General features: G+C 39.9%; 1 protein-coding gene across 1 annotated transcript; it reads left to right on the forward strand.

Moving 5' to 3' along the window:
- The first annotated feature begins 270 nt into the window (after positions 1-270).
- tlr7 (toll-like receptor 7) lies at positions 271-16,233 on the forward strand. Its single transcript, XM_061879086.1, has 2 exons — positions 271-388; positions 12,389-16,233. The coding sequence occupies exons 1-2, from the start codon at positions 374-376 to the stop codon at positions 15,533-15,535; spliced, it is 3,162 nt and encodes a 1,053-aa protein (XP_061735070.1). The 5' UTR covers positions 271-373; the 3' UTR covers positions 15,536-16,233.
- The last annotated feature ends 87 nt before the right edge of the window (positions 16,234-16,320 follow it).

Raw genomic sequence — 16,320 nt, forward strand, 5'->3', positions numbered from 1 at the left:
TTTTGTATTTAGTGTATTATATTCTGCAACTAGTGTTGGATCCCACTGTACGCAATATCTGAAGAGCATGGAAAAAATCATTTCACTGTGGTGTAGTCTGGATGTGACAAAAAAAAGCTGAACCTTGAAGCTTCATGTTATGTAAAAAAAAAAAAATAATAAAAAAAAACACCTTCAAGATGAAATGATGAGAATGTTTGTACATGTGGTAGATAAAAGTGAAGTGATACTAGGAAAATGTAGAACCAACTCGCGCACCTGTGACTTTCATCTCTTCACCAAAATACGTTGAGCGATTGCAGTGCTCAGTCAGTTTTTGGTGTGAGCTGAACTAACTGCAAATTGCAACTCTGGAAAATCTCTTGTGGGAATTATGTTGTTTCATCTGGTGAGTAACAAGTATTCTTCTAACTGAACTGTAAAAAAAAACAACAACAAAAAAACGTAGTGGCAGGGCAGGTGGGTCAGCAGTGTGAAAAATGTCAAATATATGTGATGACTGTTTATCCTCGCAGTACATGACATTAAATACATTCCCATTACAAAATGAGATTATTTACAGGAGTGACATTAACAAATCTGCATATGCAGGAATAAAAATGTTCTGTTTGGATCGACACTGTCAGGTAAGTATTGATTTAACAACGCAACAGCTGTTGTGGCTACTAGGGCTGCTCGATTAGTCGATTTTTAATCACGATTTAGGCTGCCTTGTTTATTTTTTTCATTTAATTTTTATTGATATCCATTACATCAGTGGTTCTCAACTTTTTTTCAGTGATGTACCCCCTGTGAACATGTTTTTAATTCAAGTACCCCCTAATCGAAAGCAGAGCATTTTTGGCTGAAAAAAACAGATAAAGAAGTAAAATACAGCACTATGTCATCAGTTTCTGATTTATTAAATTGTATAACAGTGCAAAATATTGCTCATTTTTAGTGGTCTGTCTTGAACTATTTGGAAAAAAATATATAAAAATCACTAAAAACTTGTTGAAAAATAAACAAGTGATTCCATTATAAATAAAGATTTAGAATAGAATAGAGTTTTATTGTCATTATTGCAATGAACAGGTTCAAAGAACAACGAAATTGGAGCAGCTCCTCCTAAGGTGCATATACAATATGGTAGTATAAATTAAAATAAATAAATAAATAAATAAATAAATAAAAAATAAATTAAAAAAAAAAAAAAAAAAAAGATAGAGATGACAGATGTATATATGTATACATACATAAAACATTATTTCACATTGTAGTCCAAAAAAATAGAAAAACATTTAAACATTACACATGAGGACATGATGGACATATGGACACTCAGTGCCTGTTTAGTGCTACTATGGCTCTTGGGTAAAAGCTATTTTTTAGTCTATTGGTGCTCGCTTTTTCTGCACATAGAAGTAATCATCAACTTAAAGTGCCCTCTTTGGGGATTGTAATAGACTTCCATCTGGATTCATAAACTTAACTCTAAACATTTCTTCATAAAAAACAGACATTTTTAACATCCGTATTGTTGAGATCCGCTTTTCGGATCGCCACACATTATTGTTTATTGTTCCAGTTTTTGTATCACTCAATTGTTCCACCTGCTTAGTTCCTGTTTTTGGTCCGTTCTCATTGAGTTTCACTTGCTACTCACGGTCCTGCACACCTGTCCTTACTAATCACCTGCCTTATATATCCCTGCCTTTTTTTGTTGTTCAGCCTGGGACCCAAATTTGCTTACATGCAACGAGTGACGACTGCTACTGTTCATTATTATCGCCAGCTTTCATGCTACGTTTTATTGCTTATTCTTAGCTCTCATGCTAAATGTTCTGTTTTCTCTTTTCAATCAATCAATCAATGTTTATTTATATAGCCCCAAATCACAAATGTCTCAAAGGACTGCACAAATCATTACGACTACAACATCCTCGGAAGAACCCACAAAAGGGCAAGGAAAACTCACACCCAGTGGGCAGGGAGAATTCACATTCAGTGGGACGCCAGTGACAATGCTGACTATGAGAAACCTTGGAGAGGACCTCAGATGTGGGCAACCCCCCCCCTCTAGGGGACCGAAAGCAATGGATGTCGAGCGGGTCTAACATGATACTGTGAAAGTTCAATCCATAGTGGCTCCAAGACAGCAGTGAGAGTCCCGTCCACAGGAAACCATCTCAAGCGGATCAGCAGCGTAGAGATGTCCCCAACCGATACAGGCGAGCGGTCCATCCTGGGTCCCGACGAGCGGTCCATCCTGGGTCTCGACTCTGGACAGTCAGTACTTCATCCATGGTCATCGGACCGGACCCCCTCCACAAGGGAGGGGGGGGACATAGGAGAAAGAAAAGAAGCGGCAGATCAACTGGTCTAAAAAGGAGGTCTATTTAAAGGCTAGAGTATACAGATGAGTTTTAAGATGAGACTTAAATGCTTCTACTGAGGTAGCATCTCGAACTGTTACCGGGAGGGCATTCCAGAGTACTGGAGCCCGAACGGAAAACGCTCTATAGCCCGCAGACTTTTTTTGTGGCCCTCGTGCCAAGTCTAGTTTCTCTGCTGTCATCCTAGCCTTCGTTGCTAGCGCTTTTGTTTACCTTTTGCTTGGCTCCAGAGTTTTTGTTCATAGCTCCATTTTGTTAAATAAATCATCATATCTTACCTTACGCTGTGTTCTTGCTCCACGCATCCGCGGAGGGACTAACCCGGCAGCGCCAAGCCACACGGTCGTTACAAATATTTATGGAACATGTCCGCAAAAAAATCTAGCTGTCAACACTGAATATTGCATTGTTGCATTTATTTTCACAGTTTATGAACTTACATTCATATTTTGTTGAAGTATTATTCAATAAATATATTCATAAAGGATTTTTGAATTGTTGCTATTTTTAGAATATTTAAAAAAAAATCTCACGTACCCCTTGGCATACCTTCAAGTACCCCCAGGGGTACACGTACCCCCATTTGAGAACCACGGCATTACATCATATATCTTATCTGCCCTAAATGTTTAAATATATATTTGCTTCTTTTACATAACATAATAAATAGTTGTGATTGATACACTATATTGCCAAAAGTTCAAAAAGTTAAAGTTCAAGTTTCAAGTTCAAGTTTATTGTTCTTCGGTCAATGGTCAACAAAGCAAAAAAAACTGTTGTACATTCATAGATTGAAAATAAAAAATGTTACAGACCGAAAGGGTTTAAGCTGAAGTTAAACACTTATTGCGCCTAACCCTATAAACAAGTACAAAATAAACTTCCGAAAGTTATAAATAGTCATTTGCACAACTTATTATGAATACACATTATAAACAACATTATAAACAACATGTACGTAGTTCAATTGTATACACAGTACAGCCATGTGAAATATCCCTGTGTACATATAGACCTTTTGCACTAATTATATATACAAAGTAACAATGATTGTCGCACATACACCAGGTGTGGCGAAATTATTCTCTGCATTTGACCCATCACCCTTGATCACCCCTTGGGAGGTGAGGGGAGCAGTGAGCAGCAGCTGTGGGGCAACGCCCTAGAATAATTTTTGGCGATTTAACCCCAACTTCAACCCTTGATGCTGAGTGCCAAGCAGGCAGGTAAAAGGTCCCACTTTTGGAGTCTTTGGTATGACTCGGGCAGGGTTTGAACTCACGCCCTACCGATCTCAGGGCAGACACTCTAAGTATTTGGCCACCTGCCTTGACTCACATGTGAACTTGAAGTGCCATTCCATGGAATGGTCCAAATTGTTTTGGTATCCTGGAGCATTCAAAGTTCCTTTCACTGGAACTAAGGGGCCAAGCCCAACTCTTGAAAAACAACCCCACACCATAATTCCTCCTCCGCTAAATTTCACACTCGGCACAATGCAGTCCGAATTGTAGCATTCTCCTGGCAACCTCCAAACCTAGACTCATCCATCAGATTGCCAGATGGAAAAGCGTGACTCATCACTCCAGAGAAAGCGTCTCCACTGTCATGTCTTGTGATCATGTTATGTTCTGTTTTGCTTAAGACTCCAATGTTTCCTGTTTTTGCACTTCCCTGTTTGTTTTGTTTCCAATGACTACCCATTACTTTTCACCTGTCTTCATGTCACGCACCTGTCTCACGTTTTGCACTCGCACACCTGTCACTAATCATGTCCATTATTTAAAGTGAAAGTTGCCAGGATATCCGCCTGGCGACTTTACCTTTACTCACGTCATGCCATGTTTACGATTTACGCTGCTTGTTTCTTAGTCCCATGCCACGTAAGTTTTTGGTTTTGTTTAATGCCACAGTTGGTGTCTTTTGTTTTTTGTCCATAGTTCTGCCTTTGTGCTAGTTTTGTTTTTAGAGCCACATTTTTTACTTCCGCCTTTTGTTTATTCCTTTTATGGGTAAAATTAGATATGTCCTTACTTTCACGCCTTGCCGGCGCCAACTTTCCCTTGGATTCCGGAAACACAAACCTCAAAGTCCACGTTCTGACATCCACTGCTCTAGAGTCCAGTGGCGATGTGCTTTAAACCACTGAATCCCACGCTTTGCATTGGACTTGGTGATGTATGGCTTGGATCAGGGGTGCCCATTACGTCGATCGCGAGCTACCAGTCGACCGCGGGGGGTGTGTCAGTCGATCTCGAGCCAGGCTTTTAAAAAAAATAGACCTAAAAATTAGTGATCATCAAACTTCACCAAGACGTCACTTAAATGACACTCACGGTACCGGAGGGTCTTGTGAGATGCCGCTGGCTGCTGCAAGATCATTATTATTAAAATATGACCGAGAGGAAGGCGAGAAACACTTTTTATTTCAACAGACTCTCGCGCCGTACCTTCCGTCAAAACTCTAAAGGCCGACTGCACATTTCCTATCTTCACAATAAAAGCCCTGCTTCATGCTGCCTGCGCTAACTAAATACAGAGTCTCGGAAAACTGGCGTGCACAAGCGATCCCTCAGAAAGCTGGCGTGCACAAGTGATGTGCACGCCAGCTTTCCGAGACTCTTATTTTGTTAGCGCAGGCAGCATGAAGCAGGGCTTTTATTGTGAAGATAGGAAATGTGCAGTCGGCCTTTAGAGTTTTGACGGAAGGGACGGCGCGAAAGTCTGTTGAAATAAAAAGTGTTTCTCGCCTTCCTCTCTGTCATTTTTTGAACTGGCAGCAGCCAGCGTCATCTCACAAGACCCTCGGGTGCCGTGAATGTCAATCAAGCAAGCTACGGAATTTGCCGCCAATATTTTTCTTGTAAAGTGTATGGAAGCTGGATGAATTAGATGCCAAAAACCAACCACTTTCATGTGGTATTGTACAGAAAGGACAACTTTTTTTCTCTTCCATTTGAAAATGTGGGCGTTATCATCATTACTGTCTGATTCCAATCAATGCAAGTCATCAGAATCAGGTAATACACCAACTTATATTCTTGTCTTCGTGAAAGAAAGACATCTATATGTGTTACACATGCTTGTATTATCTCTAAACACATTTAACTTGTTTACAAAAATGTCTCTTTCATAAATAAATAAATAAATAACTAAATGGGTTGTACTTGTATAGCGCTTTTCTACCTTCAAGGTACTCAAAGCGCTTAGACATTACTTCCACATTTACCCATTCACACACACATTCACACACTGATGGAGGGAGCTGCCATGCAAGGCGCCAACCAGCACCCATCAGGAGCAAGGATGAATTGTCTTGTTCAGGACACAACGGACGTGACGAGGTTGGTACTAGGTGGGATTTGAACCAGGGACCCTGGGGTTGCGCACGGCCACTCTTCCACTGCGCCACGCCGTCCCTAAATATAAATGATATATATAAAAGAGGTAGATCCCCTCGAGTTGGTCAATTGAAAAGTAGCTCGCCTGCAGATAAAGTGTGGGCACCCCTGGCTTAGATTCAGCTGCTCGGCCATGAAAACCCATTACATGAAGCTCTATGCATACTGGACATGGGCTAATTGGAAGGTCACATGAAGGTTGGTGCTCTGTAACAACTGACTGTGCAGAAAGTCTTTGCACTGTGCTCTTCAGCATAGTCCCATCTCTGTCAGTTTACCTGGCCTACCACTTGGTGGCTGAGTTGCTGTTGTTCCCAAACTCTTCAATTTTCTTCTAATGACTTTGGAATATTTAGGAGGGAGGACATTTCACGACTGGATTTGTTTCGCAGGTAGCATTCTATGGCAGTTCCATGATTGAAATCCCTGAGAATGGCCCATACCCTCACAAATGTTTGTAGAAACAGTCTCCATGCCTAAGTGCTTGATTTTATACACCGGGCCAAGTGATTAGTACACCTGATTCTCATCATTTGGATGGGTGGCCAAATACTATTGGCAATATAGTGTAATTGGGATTTCAATATTGATGTGATTATTATTTTTGGTCACAATCCTGCAGCCCTGGTTGGATTTACAGTATAGTTTCATTCCCCTCTCAGTAACAATAGATAAAGAGTACAGTCATCTCTCACCACATCTTGCTTGAAATATTGTGGCTGCACTACATCGCATTGTTTCTTTTTTTGAAGCACATCCCACCATTGCATATTTTTGGCCTAAAATATTATTAGTCTTACATGCATTACAGCAGTGGTCCCCAACCACCGGTCCTCCGTGATGCATTTGCTGCCAGGCCGCACAGAAATATTACTTATTTTTGTTTGTTTTTTTGCAAATAATCATGGTCCTAGTGTGTGAATGTGAATGCTGTCTGTCTGTTGGCCCTGCGATGAGGTGACGACTTGTCCAGAGTGTACTCCGCCTTCCGCCCGATTGTAGCTGAGATAGGCTCAGTCTGCACCCCCTCTCCAGGGCCCAGGCTAAGACCGATTTTTTTTTTAATTTATTTTAATCTTCTATTTTTTTCTCCCATTCCCCCCACTTGTTTACCTGTATCTCATCTTTTTTGTAAGGGGCGCTGGAAGCCGGCAGACCTGTCAGCGATCCTGTTCTATCTCCCTGTAATGTTTGTCTGATCTTGAATGGGATTGTGCTGAAAATTTTAATTTTCCTGAAGGAACTCTCCTGACGGAATAAATAAAGAACTATCTAATCTATCTAATCTGAGATGTCCAACTCCTTTGTTACAGTACATGGGATAATGCACATTAATGGACATATAAAATGTTAACGTTTCAGATTGTAGCCAAAGGTTAATTTCCATCTATAGAGCAGGGGTTCTTGACGCTTTTGACTTTGGGACCCAACTTTACCACTACAGATGAGCCCGGGACCACTCTACTACTATTAACACTGATTTAGTAATCTAATTCTTGTTTTTGATCATATTCAATATTTATATCCTAACTACTTACAGTCTACTACCCTGTCAAATGATATAAAAGCATGCGTTAATCACAAAGATTATACTACCAATTTAGCAAACAATCCTTAGGCTCAGGTCAGACTGATTAGAAGAATAAGTACTAACCAAATAAACAATACATTGACAATAATATGTATTATGTTGTGCTAAAATAAATGAATAAAAAATAATAATACATGTTTCTTAACTAAACTGTCAATAAAGTACAGCTTCAACACTTTAGTCATAATTTCTGCGCTTAACAATTTTCTCTATGACTTTAGCGCCAGTATGACGATCCTCCTGGTAGGAGTGTATCCCTTTAGGGAGGATGCCTGTGCGTGACTTTGTTTAACGTGGGGAAACTGGTGCACAGAAAGTCACCACAAGACCCTTGACAGAATCAGGTCAGGGTCCAGTGGCATGGCGTCCAGACAACTGGGGACCCTCTTCTGCTGCAGCCTTCATCCGCCCTCGCAGCCGTTGTAGTAGTTCTTAAATCTACCATCTTCCACCTGCTCCACCGTTGAGGTCTTCACCATATTTCTGGCCAGGGGGCAGTCAGGTACTAGGCCTTTGCCAAGGGCTACCTGGGGGTAACAGTAGTAAAGGGGTTAACCTCCTAGTGCCCCAAGACCCCATAGAGGTGCCTCCACAGCCGGATGCACTCTAACATCATGACCAGGACACTAGCCCGCTAAACCTGACCCTAATCCTGTAACCCTAACCCTAACACTAACCAAATAACTCTTAATTAAGTCTTTGTTACTTATAATGTGTATAATGTGCTATAATAATACATGTTTCTTAACTAAACCGTCAATAAAATACAGCTTCAACACTTTAGTCATAATTTCTGCGCTGAATAATTTTCTCTATGACTTTAGCGCCAGAATTATTTAGTTTTTTTTATATTGTCACTACTGCCACAAGTGTTGGAAACATGTATTACAACTGAGTACTACTGCTGCCTATGCACCCCACAGCTGAAAAACACATACATTACATTCCAGGGGGCGCTCGCGACCCAACAATGGTAGAAACTAGAAACACTGGTACAAACGTATATTATTATTACTATGATTATTATTATATATGCCATCAACGTGCCGGGGACCATCTCTTCACAGGGCTCCCACTTCTTCAGCATTATAGTGAATTGATTTTTCATGCTCATTATTTTGCTGTTTTTATCTGCCACACATGGAAAGCTGGTCCGTGAAAATAATGTATACATTAAACCGGTCCCTGGTGGGAAAAAGGTTGGGGACCCCTGCAAGGGGAACAACTGTATAATGCATATGTTCCTTTTTGACTGTACTTGAATGTATTGCACTGTATTTATATTATTCACATGTGAAGAATGCTGTATAATAGACTGTATTCATATTATTCACATGTGAGTAATGCTTCATAATAGACAGTATTTACACAAACGTATTATTCACATGTGAATAATGCTTTATAATAGACTGTATTTATAGTATTCACATGTGAATAATGCTGTATAATAGACCGTATTTATATTATTCACATGTGAATAATTCTGTATAATAGACCGTATTTATATTATTCACATGTGAATAATGCTGTATAATAGACTGTATTCATATTATTCACATGTGAGTAATGCTTCATAATAGACAGTATTTACACAAACGTATTATTCACATGTGAATAATGCTTTATAATAGACCGTATTTATATTATTCACATGTGAATAATGCTGTATAATAGAGTGTATTTATAGTATTCACATGTGAATAATGCTGTATAATAGACCATATTTATATTATTCACATGAGAATAATGCTGTATAATAGACCGTATTTATATTATTCACATGTGAATAATGCTGTTTAATAGACAGTATTTATATTATTCACATGTGAATAATGCTGTATAATAGACAGTATTTATATTATTCACATGTGAATAATGCTGTTTAATAGACAGTATTTATATTATTCACATGTGAATAATGCTGTATAATAGACAGTATTTATATTATTCACATGTGAATAATGCTGTATAATAGACCGTATTTATATTATTCACATGTGAATAATGCTGTATAATAGACTGCATTTATAGTATTCACATGTGAATAATGCTGTATAATAGACCGTATTTATATTATTCACATGTGAATAATGCTGTATAATAGACTGTATTTATATTATTCACATGCAAAAAAAATACCTAAGTGTTTATGGTTTATTGTGAGCGAAATATGGGGCTGAATTTCCCCCAGGGATCAATAAGGTACGTTCTATTCTATTCTACAACATTGGCACTATCTTCACAGCGAAAGTCTATTTGCAACTTTTTGATTTTCAACTCGTGCCTCATCAATAACACGTCTTGAAGTTGGTGAGCTTTTGGCATGAACCATGTCAAAAGGCAACAGACAATTTATGAATAACTCTCAGTGGTCCCACAATTTGTGTTCATAAAAACTATGTCGGCCAAAATCTGGCATTGGTGCTGAAATGTAGAAATGCTTTAACTTGAGGATGGAATTTTGGCAGCCTACTACTATAATGCATATATACTGTGTATTGTTTTGTACTAAGCCCTACAATGCACAATATTCAATTTTTATACACAAAAGTATTTTAGTCAAGACAAAAGTTTTAAGTTTGCACTTTATTGATCTGATGGATTATTTATTGTTACTATTATTGGTATTCTCATTGATTTGTTGAAGTATATTTATTTGCATACAGTGCAATACATATTTGTTTACAGAAGTATTTTACTCAAGAGAAAAGTATTTCTTCCAAAAAAGAAGCTCTAAATTGTGTTCTTTGGAAATGATTATTTTAGAAAAAGTACAATGTACATGTGGTTTAAAAAGAACATTATACAAATTTGAATTTTGCCAAGAGTAAGATGTCATTTAAAACCACTTGTTTTTTTAACAAATAAAAGTGAAACTTGTGTTTGAATTATATCCGTCATTTGTATTCATTAGTGTCTTTAAAAAGTAGGTGTAAAAAAATCTTAAACGATTGTAAATCAAATTATTTGTGAAACAAATCTAAGATTTGATTTTAAAACCATATCCCCCGGGCCTACCTTGTAGTGGAGATGATGTTATCTTCAGTAATTGTCCAACTTCTTGATGCCTTTGAAAAGTACTTTGGCCTCTTCCGGTCCCCGATTTGACTTGTTGATTTTACGGTTGGCGCTACAGGTGCCTTGAATCTTCCGCTGCCTCCAAAAGTCACATGTTTTTTTGGCGATGTCAGCATTGCGTTTTGTTAAGATTTACATTGCTATGTAGCTGTCCTCCAAAAATTGGTGGGCGTATACTTACTTTTCTAGAAACCGGTCAGCATATCTCCCAATCCACAAATGGGTCATAGTTTACAATGGTCTGATCGCTACAACAGACACTGACTGTTGGGATTATTTTCATAAAACGTCCCAAGGTGCATTCACGGAACATCAACACAAAATCGGCGTTTACAGGACAAAAGTACAGTCACTAGTTCAACCTCATAGCTAGAACATAGGACATTGAGGTGAGGCATACATTGTGTCCCATGTCCAAGTCCATAATGAGCAACTCTAATCTCATTCAACAGCTCTCAACGGCATATTTAAAGGTGACACTATAGTTACTTTTTCTGGTACATAATTATTTTTATGAAGGGGTAATTATGTAACTAATTCAAGTACTTTTAGTAGGAAAATAACTTGGGTAACGCTTTAGTATGGAGAAAGTATTCACCATTATAGACGCTTTTGACCTCCCTCCCTCCTCAACGACACCTGGAGTCGAACTTTTGCAGATCTGCTTCAGTCCATAAAACATTACATCATCACACCCAAGACAATTGGGCATACACGCACATACCCTCCACCCCCACCCCAAGCCTTCACCACCGCTTTTTCCCCTTGTGGTGATGGTTGGATGGCAGTGCTTCTAAGCAGCAGTCGCCTTCCACGGCCCCAACTCCCCGCCCTTCTGTTGCGAGTTTGTCGTGATTAAATGTAACGTGTTTATGTGTGCATTGCACGGACAGTTTTTCCACTCCAGACTAGGCACCTTTAGGTGCCCAGTCTAGATTGTATTATTTTACTCATTTTCTTCCCCAGCGTTTTACCTTTCCCCATCTTTTACGTGGCGACCCATCAGCATTCCTGTTCCTTAACCCTATACACTGTTTGTTTGTCTAATCTTCAACGGGTTTGTGCTGTAAACAAAAATGTTGTTGTACTTGTTGCAATGACAATAAAGACCTAACAACTATCAACTACTTTAATTAGTTGCTTATTAACATGCACATTAGTATTATAATTACTCATTATTAAGTACTTATTAATGCCTTTTCTGCATGGCCTTATTATAAAACAACCCTGACCCCCAACCCTAACCCTCTCATCATCAGCGATCACTCGAATGAGTATGACGATCCTCCTGGTAGGGGTGTATCCCTTTATGGAGGATGCCTGTGCGTGACTTTGTTTAACGTGGGGAGACTGGTGCACAGACAGTCACCACACGACCCTTGACAGAATCGGGTCAGGGTCCAGTGGCATGGAGTCCAAGACGACTGGGGACCCTTTTCTGCTGCAGCCTTCATCCGCCATCGCAGCCGTTGTGGTAGTTCTTAAATCTACCGTCTTCCACCTGCTCCGCCATTGAGGTCTTCACCGTATCTTTGGCTACGGGGCAGTCAGGTACTAGGCCTTTGCCAAGGGCCACCTGGGGTAACAGTAGTAAAGGGGTTAACCTCCTAGTGCCCCAAGACCCCATAGAGGAGCCTCCACTGCCGGATGCATTCCAACATCATGACTAGCCCTATAAACCTGACCCTAACCCTATAACCCTAACCCTAACACTAACCAAATAACTCTTAATTAAGTCTTTGTTACATATAATGTGTTCCCCATACTAAAGTGTTACCGTAAATTGTAACTACAACTATTTACATTGTAAAGTACTTTTCACAAAAATGGTAGCGTAAACATACACAACATGCACTGTAGTGTGACGGCTCCTCACAGCATCTTCAGTTTTTCCTGTCACGTAAAGTATTTTTCTGATGACATCCTGTGCCTTTTCTTTACAGGTGTTTGTGGCACTGCTGGACCTTTGGTGGTGTCCCTTCAAATTGTCAGCTGTTATTTTATACCCCAAAACGTTGCCTTGTGATGTGAGCAAGGCCGACAACGGGAGTGCGGTGATGGTGGACTGCACCGACAGACGCCTCATAGACATCCCTGGCGGCATTCCGAGAGACACCACTAATCTGACGCTCACCATCAACCACATTCCAAAGTTAAACTCCTCCTCTTTTGGCAGTTTGGAGAACCTGACTGAGCTTGATTTTCGGTGCAACTGCCTCCCCATTAAAATCGGCCCGAAAGACCACATTTGCATTGGGAGTGTGATGATTGATGACGATACCTTTGCCGGCTTAATGAAACTGCAAGCACTGTATTTAGACGGAAACCAACTCAGTGATATACCCAAAGGACTGCCCCCTGATCTTCACCTGTTGAGCTTAGAAGTCAATCACATCTATGAAATTTCTCATGCAAAACTATCCACAATCAAAAGTGTTGAGAAGCTCTATCTTGGTCAAAATTGCTACTATCGAAATCCATGCAACTTTTCCTACCAAATTGAGGAGGGGGCCTTTTTACTGCTCACCAATTTAACACTTCTATCTCTGAAGGCAAATAACTTGTCTTTCATTCCACATCAACTACCTACAAGCCTGAAGGAGTTGTATCTCTACAATAACAACATTGAGCAGGTCACAGAGAATGATTTAAAAAACCTAACAAACCTGGAGATACTGGACATAAGCGGGAACTGTCCCCGGTGTTACAATGCTCCTTTCCCATGCACACCTTGCCAAAACGATTCCTCTCTTCAAATCAGCAAATCAGCTTTTAAAACGCTGGCAAAACTGAAGACACTCCGTCTGCACAGTAACTCTCTAAAACATGTGCTACCTGATTGGTTCGACGGTACAAGAGAGCTGAGAGTCCTCGATCTATCATCCAACTTTTTAGCTTTGGATATAATAATTACCAGCTTCCCACAATTTCTGAGTAAACTGGAAGAACTGGACCTGTCATTTAACTTTGATCTAATGCGGTACTCCAAAACTCTAAAGTTGAGCAAACATTTTTCCCAACTCAAGTCCCTTAAAATCCTCAGAATACAAGGCTATGTCTTTCAACAGCTAAAACAAGACAGCATTGATCCTTTAAAAGCACTGCCAAACTTAGAAGTCATAGACCTGGGTACGAACTTCATAAAAATTACAAACCTTAGTATTTTGATGGACTTGCCAAGTTTTAAAATGATCAGTCTCTCTGAAAACAAAATATCGTCCCCATCTGACAAGGAGAATGCTGTTGGTTTCTCCGAAGGAGAGGAAGAACCCTTACTCGGTTCGCCCATGTTGGCTGACTACAAACATACGGAACTACGAGAGATGCACTACTTCCGATATGATGAATACGCGCGTAGTTGCAAATATAAGGATAAAGAACTTGGAATTAAAAAGACTTTTGCCAAAATGGAATGCACACAATTCGGCAAAACCCTGGATGTAAGCAGGAACAACATTTTCTTTCTGCATTCACGTTTTTTAAATCTCTCTGAGCTGCGTTGCCTTAATCTGTCTGGCAATGCAATGAGCCAAAGTCTAAATGGCTCTGAATTTACCTACCTGAGTAATTTAAAATATCTAGACTTCTCACTGAATCGTCTGGACCTGCGCTACGCTACTGCCTTTCAAGAGCTGAAAAATCTGGTGATCCTCGATATTAGTAAAAACAACCATTATTTTGAATCCGAGGGCATTACTCACATGCTTAATTTCACAAAAAGCCTGAAAAAACTCAAGACGCTGCGGATGAACCACAACAAGATCTCAACTTCGACAAACACTGAGATGGAAAGTGATTCCTTGGAGAGGCTTGAGTTCATAGATAACCGACTGGATATGTTGTGGCGAGACGGTGACACCAGATTTGTCAATTACTTCAAGAAGCTACTTAATCTGAAGATGCTCGACATTTCTCAGAACAACCTCAATTTCATCCCGCATCAAGTGTTCTCGGGTCTGCCAAAGAAGCTGTCTAAGCTCTACATAAAGCAAAACAAATTTAAATCATTTGCATGGGAAAAACTACAACTTCTACAATCACTGCAAGTCTTAGATCTCAGTGACAACAGCTTATCGACTGTTCCAAGAATGCTCTCAAACTGCACCAAAACCCTCAAAAAGCTCATCTTGAAGGGAAACCAAATCAGAACCCTCACACCCAATTTTCTCATCGATGCACATAACTTTACATATTTAGACATCAGTTCTAATCGCATACAACACATTGCGGTATCGAGCTTCCCCGATGACGTCGTCAGTCAGATGGAAATGCTGCTTTTGCACAACAACGATTTTGTGTGCTCGTGCAACATCACTTCTTTTGTCAGATGGCTCAAAAGTACCACAGTGCCCATCCCCAAACTGGCCACGGATGTGACCTGTGCCACTCCAGAGGCACAAAGAGGTATACCCGTGATCTCGGTTGACCTGCTGGCCTGTCAACACAATGAATTGTCAATCATTCTCTACATGCTCAACGCTTCCCTCGTTCTTTGCTTCCTCATCCTGTCCATCTCCAGCCATCTCTTCCTATGGGACGTCTGGTACATCTACCATTTCTGCCTGGCCAAGTTCAAAGGCTATAGGCGCTTGAACTCCCAAAGTGCCCTCTATGACGCCTTTGTGATTTATGACAAAGAAGACCCAGCCGTGTTGGAATGGGTGAGAAAGGAAATGTGCATCCACTTGGAGGAACGAGGAGACCGTCAACTGACTTTGTGTCTGGAAGAGCGAGACTGGATTCCTGGCTGTCCACTGATCGACAATCTCTTACAGAGCATTCACAAGAGCAAGAGGACGGTGTTTGTTCTCACCAATAGATACATCAAAAGCGGAAACTTCAAGACAGCTTTCTACATGGCCCAGCAAAGGTTAATGGACGAGAAAAATGACGTTATCGTCATTATCCTTTTGGAGGAAGTGCCATGCAATTCCAAGTACTTAAGATTGAGGAAAAGGCTGTACAAACGCTCGGTTCTCAAGTGGCCGACAAACCCTCGAGCTCAGCTATACTTCTGGTTCAACTTGAGAAGTGTTTTAGCCAACGAAAGCCACAAGCAATACAACAACCTTTTCAAGGAGACACTGTAAAACAAACCAATATGGCCAGTAAAGTTATGCATGTTGTATATCTACAGTTGTGCTCATAAGAGAATTTATGATTTATTGGCCATTCTTCAGAGAAGATGAATGATAACACTTGAAGAAAAATGAAGAAAAATGGGCTGCATGGTCGAGTCGCCAGAAGAAAGCCATCACTCCAAATTATTTTGTTCCAGAAGTTTTGAGGCTTGCCTCTGTGCTGTTTGGCTTAATGTAAATGGGTTACTTTGTGACATTTGCGCAGAAATTGCTTTCTTCTGGCGACTCGACCATGCAGCCCATTTTTCTCCAAGTGCCTCCTTATTGTGTATCCTGAAACAGCCACACCACAATTATTCTAAGAGTCCTGTGTTTTAGCTGAAGTTATTTGTGGATTTCTCTTTGCATCTCGAACAATTTTCCAGGCAATTGTGGCTGAAATATTTGCTGGTCTAACTGAATCCTTTGTCATTTTGATTTAAAAAGAGTAAACACAGTTGTTTGCCAATAAATAGCTTCACACAACCATTAAGCATGATTGAAAGAAAGGTTTTGTGTTATCGTTCATATTCTCTAAAGAAAGGCCAGAAATAATACATTTTAAACTTATGAGCACAACTGTATTATAAAGTGTGAGCATGTGTAAATAATTTTACCCCATTATTGTGACACCATCCAGGTAAAACAAAAAAAAATACATATATATTTTATTTCACCAAACTGTCGTCTTAATGACTCTTTGTCTGCTTAGATTAAAAGGGGAAAAGCTACATTGTAAATACTATGCACATTTG

This window comes from Nerophis ophidion, linkage group LG19 (assembly GCF_033978795.1).
Source record: "Nerophis ophidion isolate RoL-2023_Sa linkage group LG19, RoL_Noph_v1.0, whole genome shotgun sequence".
In the NCBI taxonomy this organism is placed as follows: domain Eukaryota; kingdom Metazoa; phylum Chordata; class Actinopteri; order Syngnathiformes; family Syngnathidae; genus Nerophis; species Nerophis ophidion.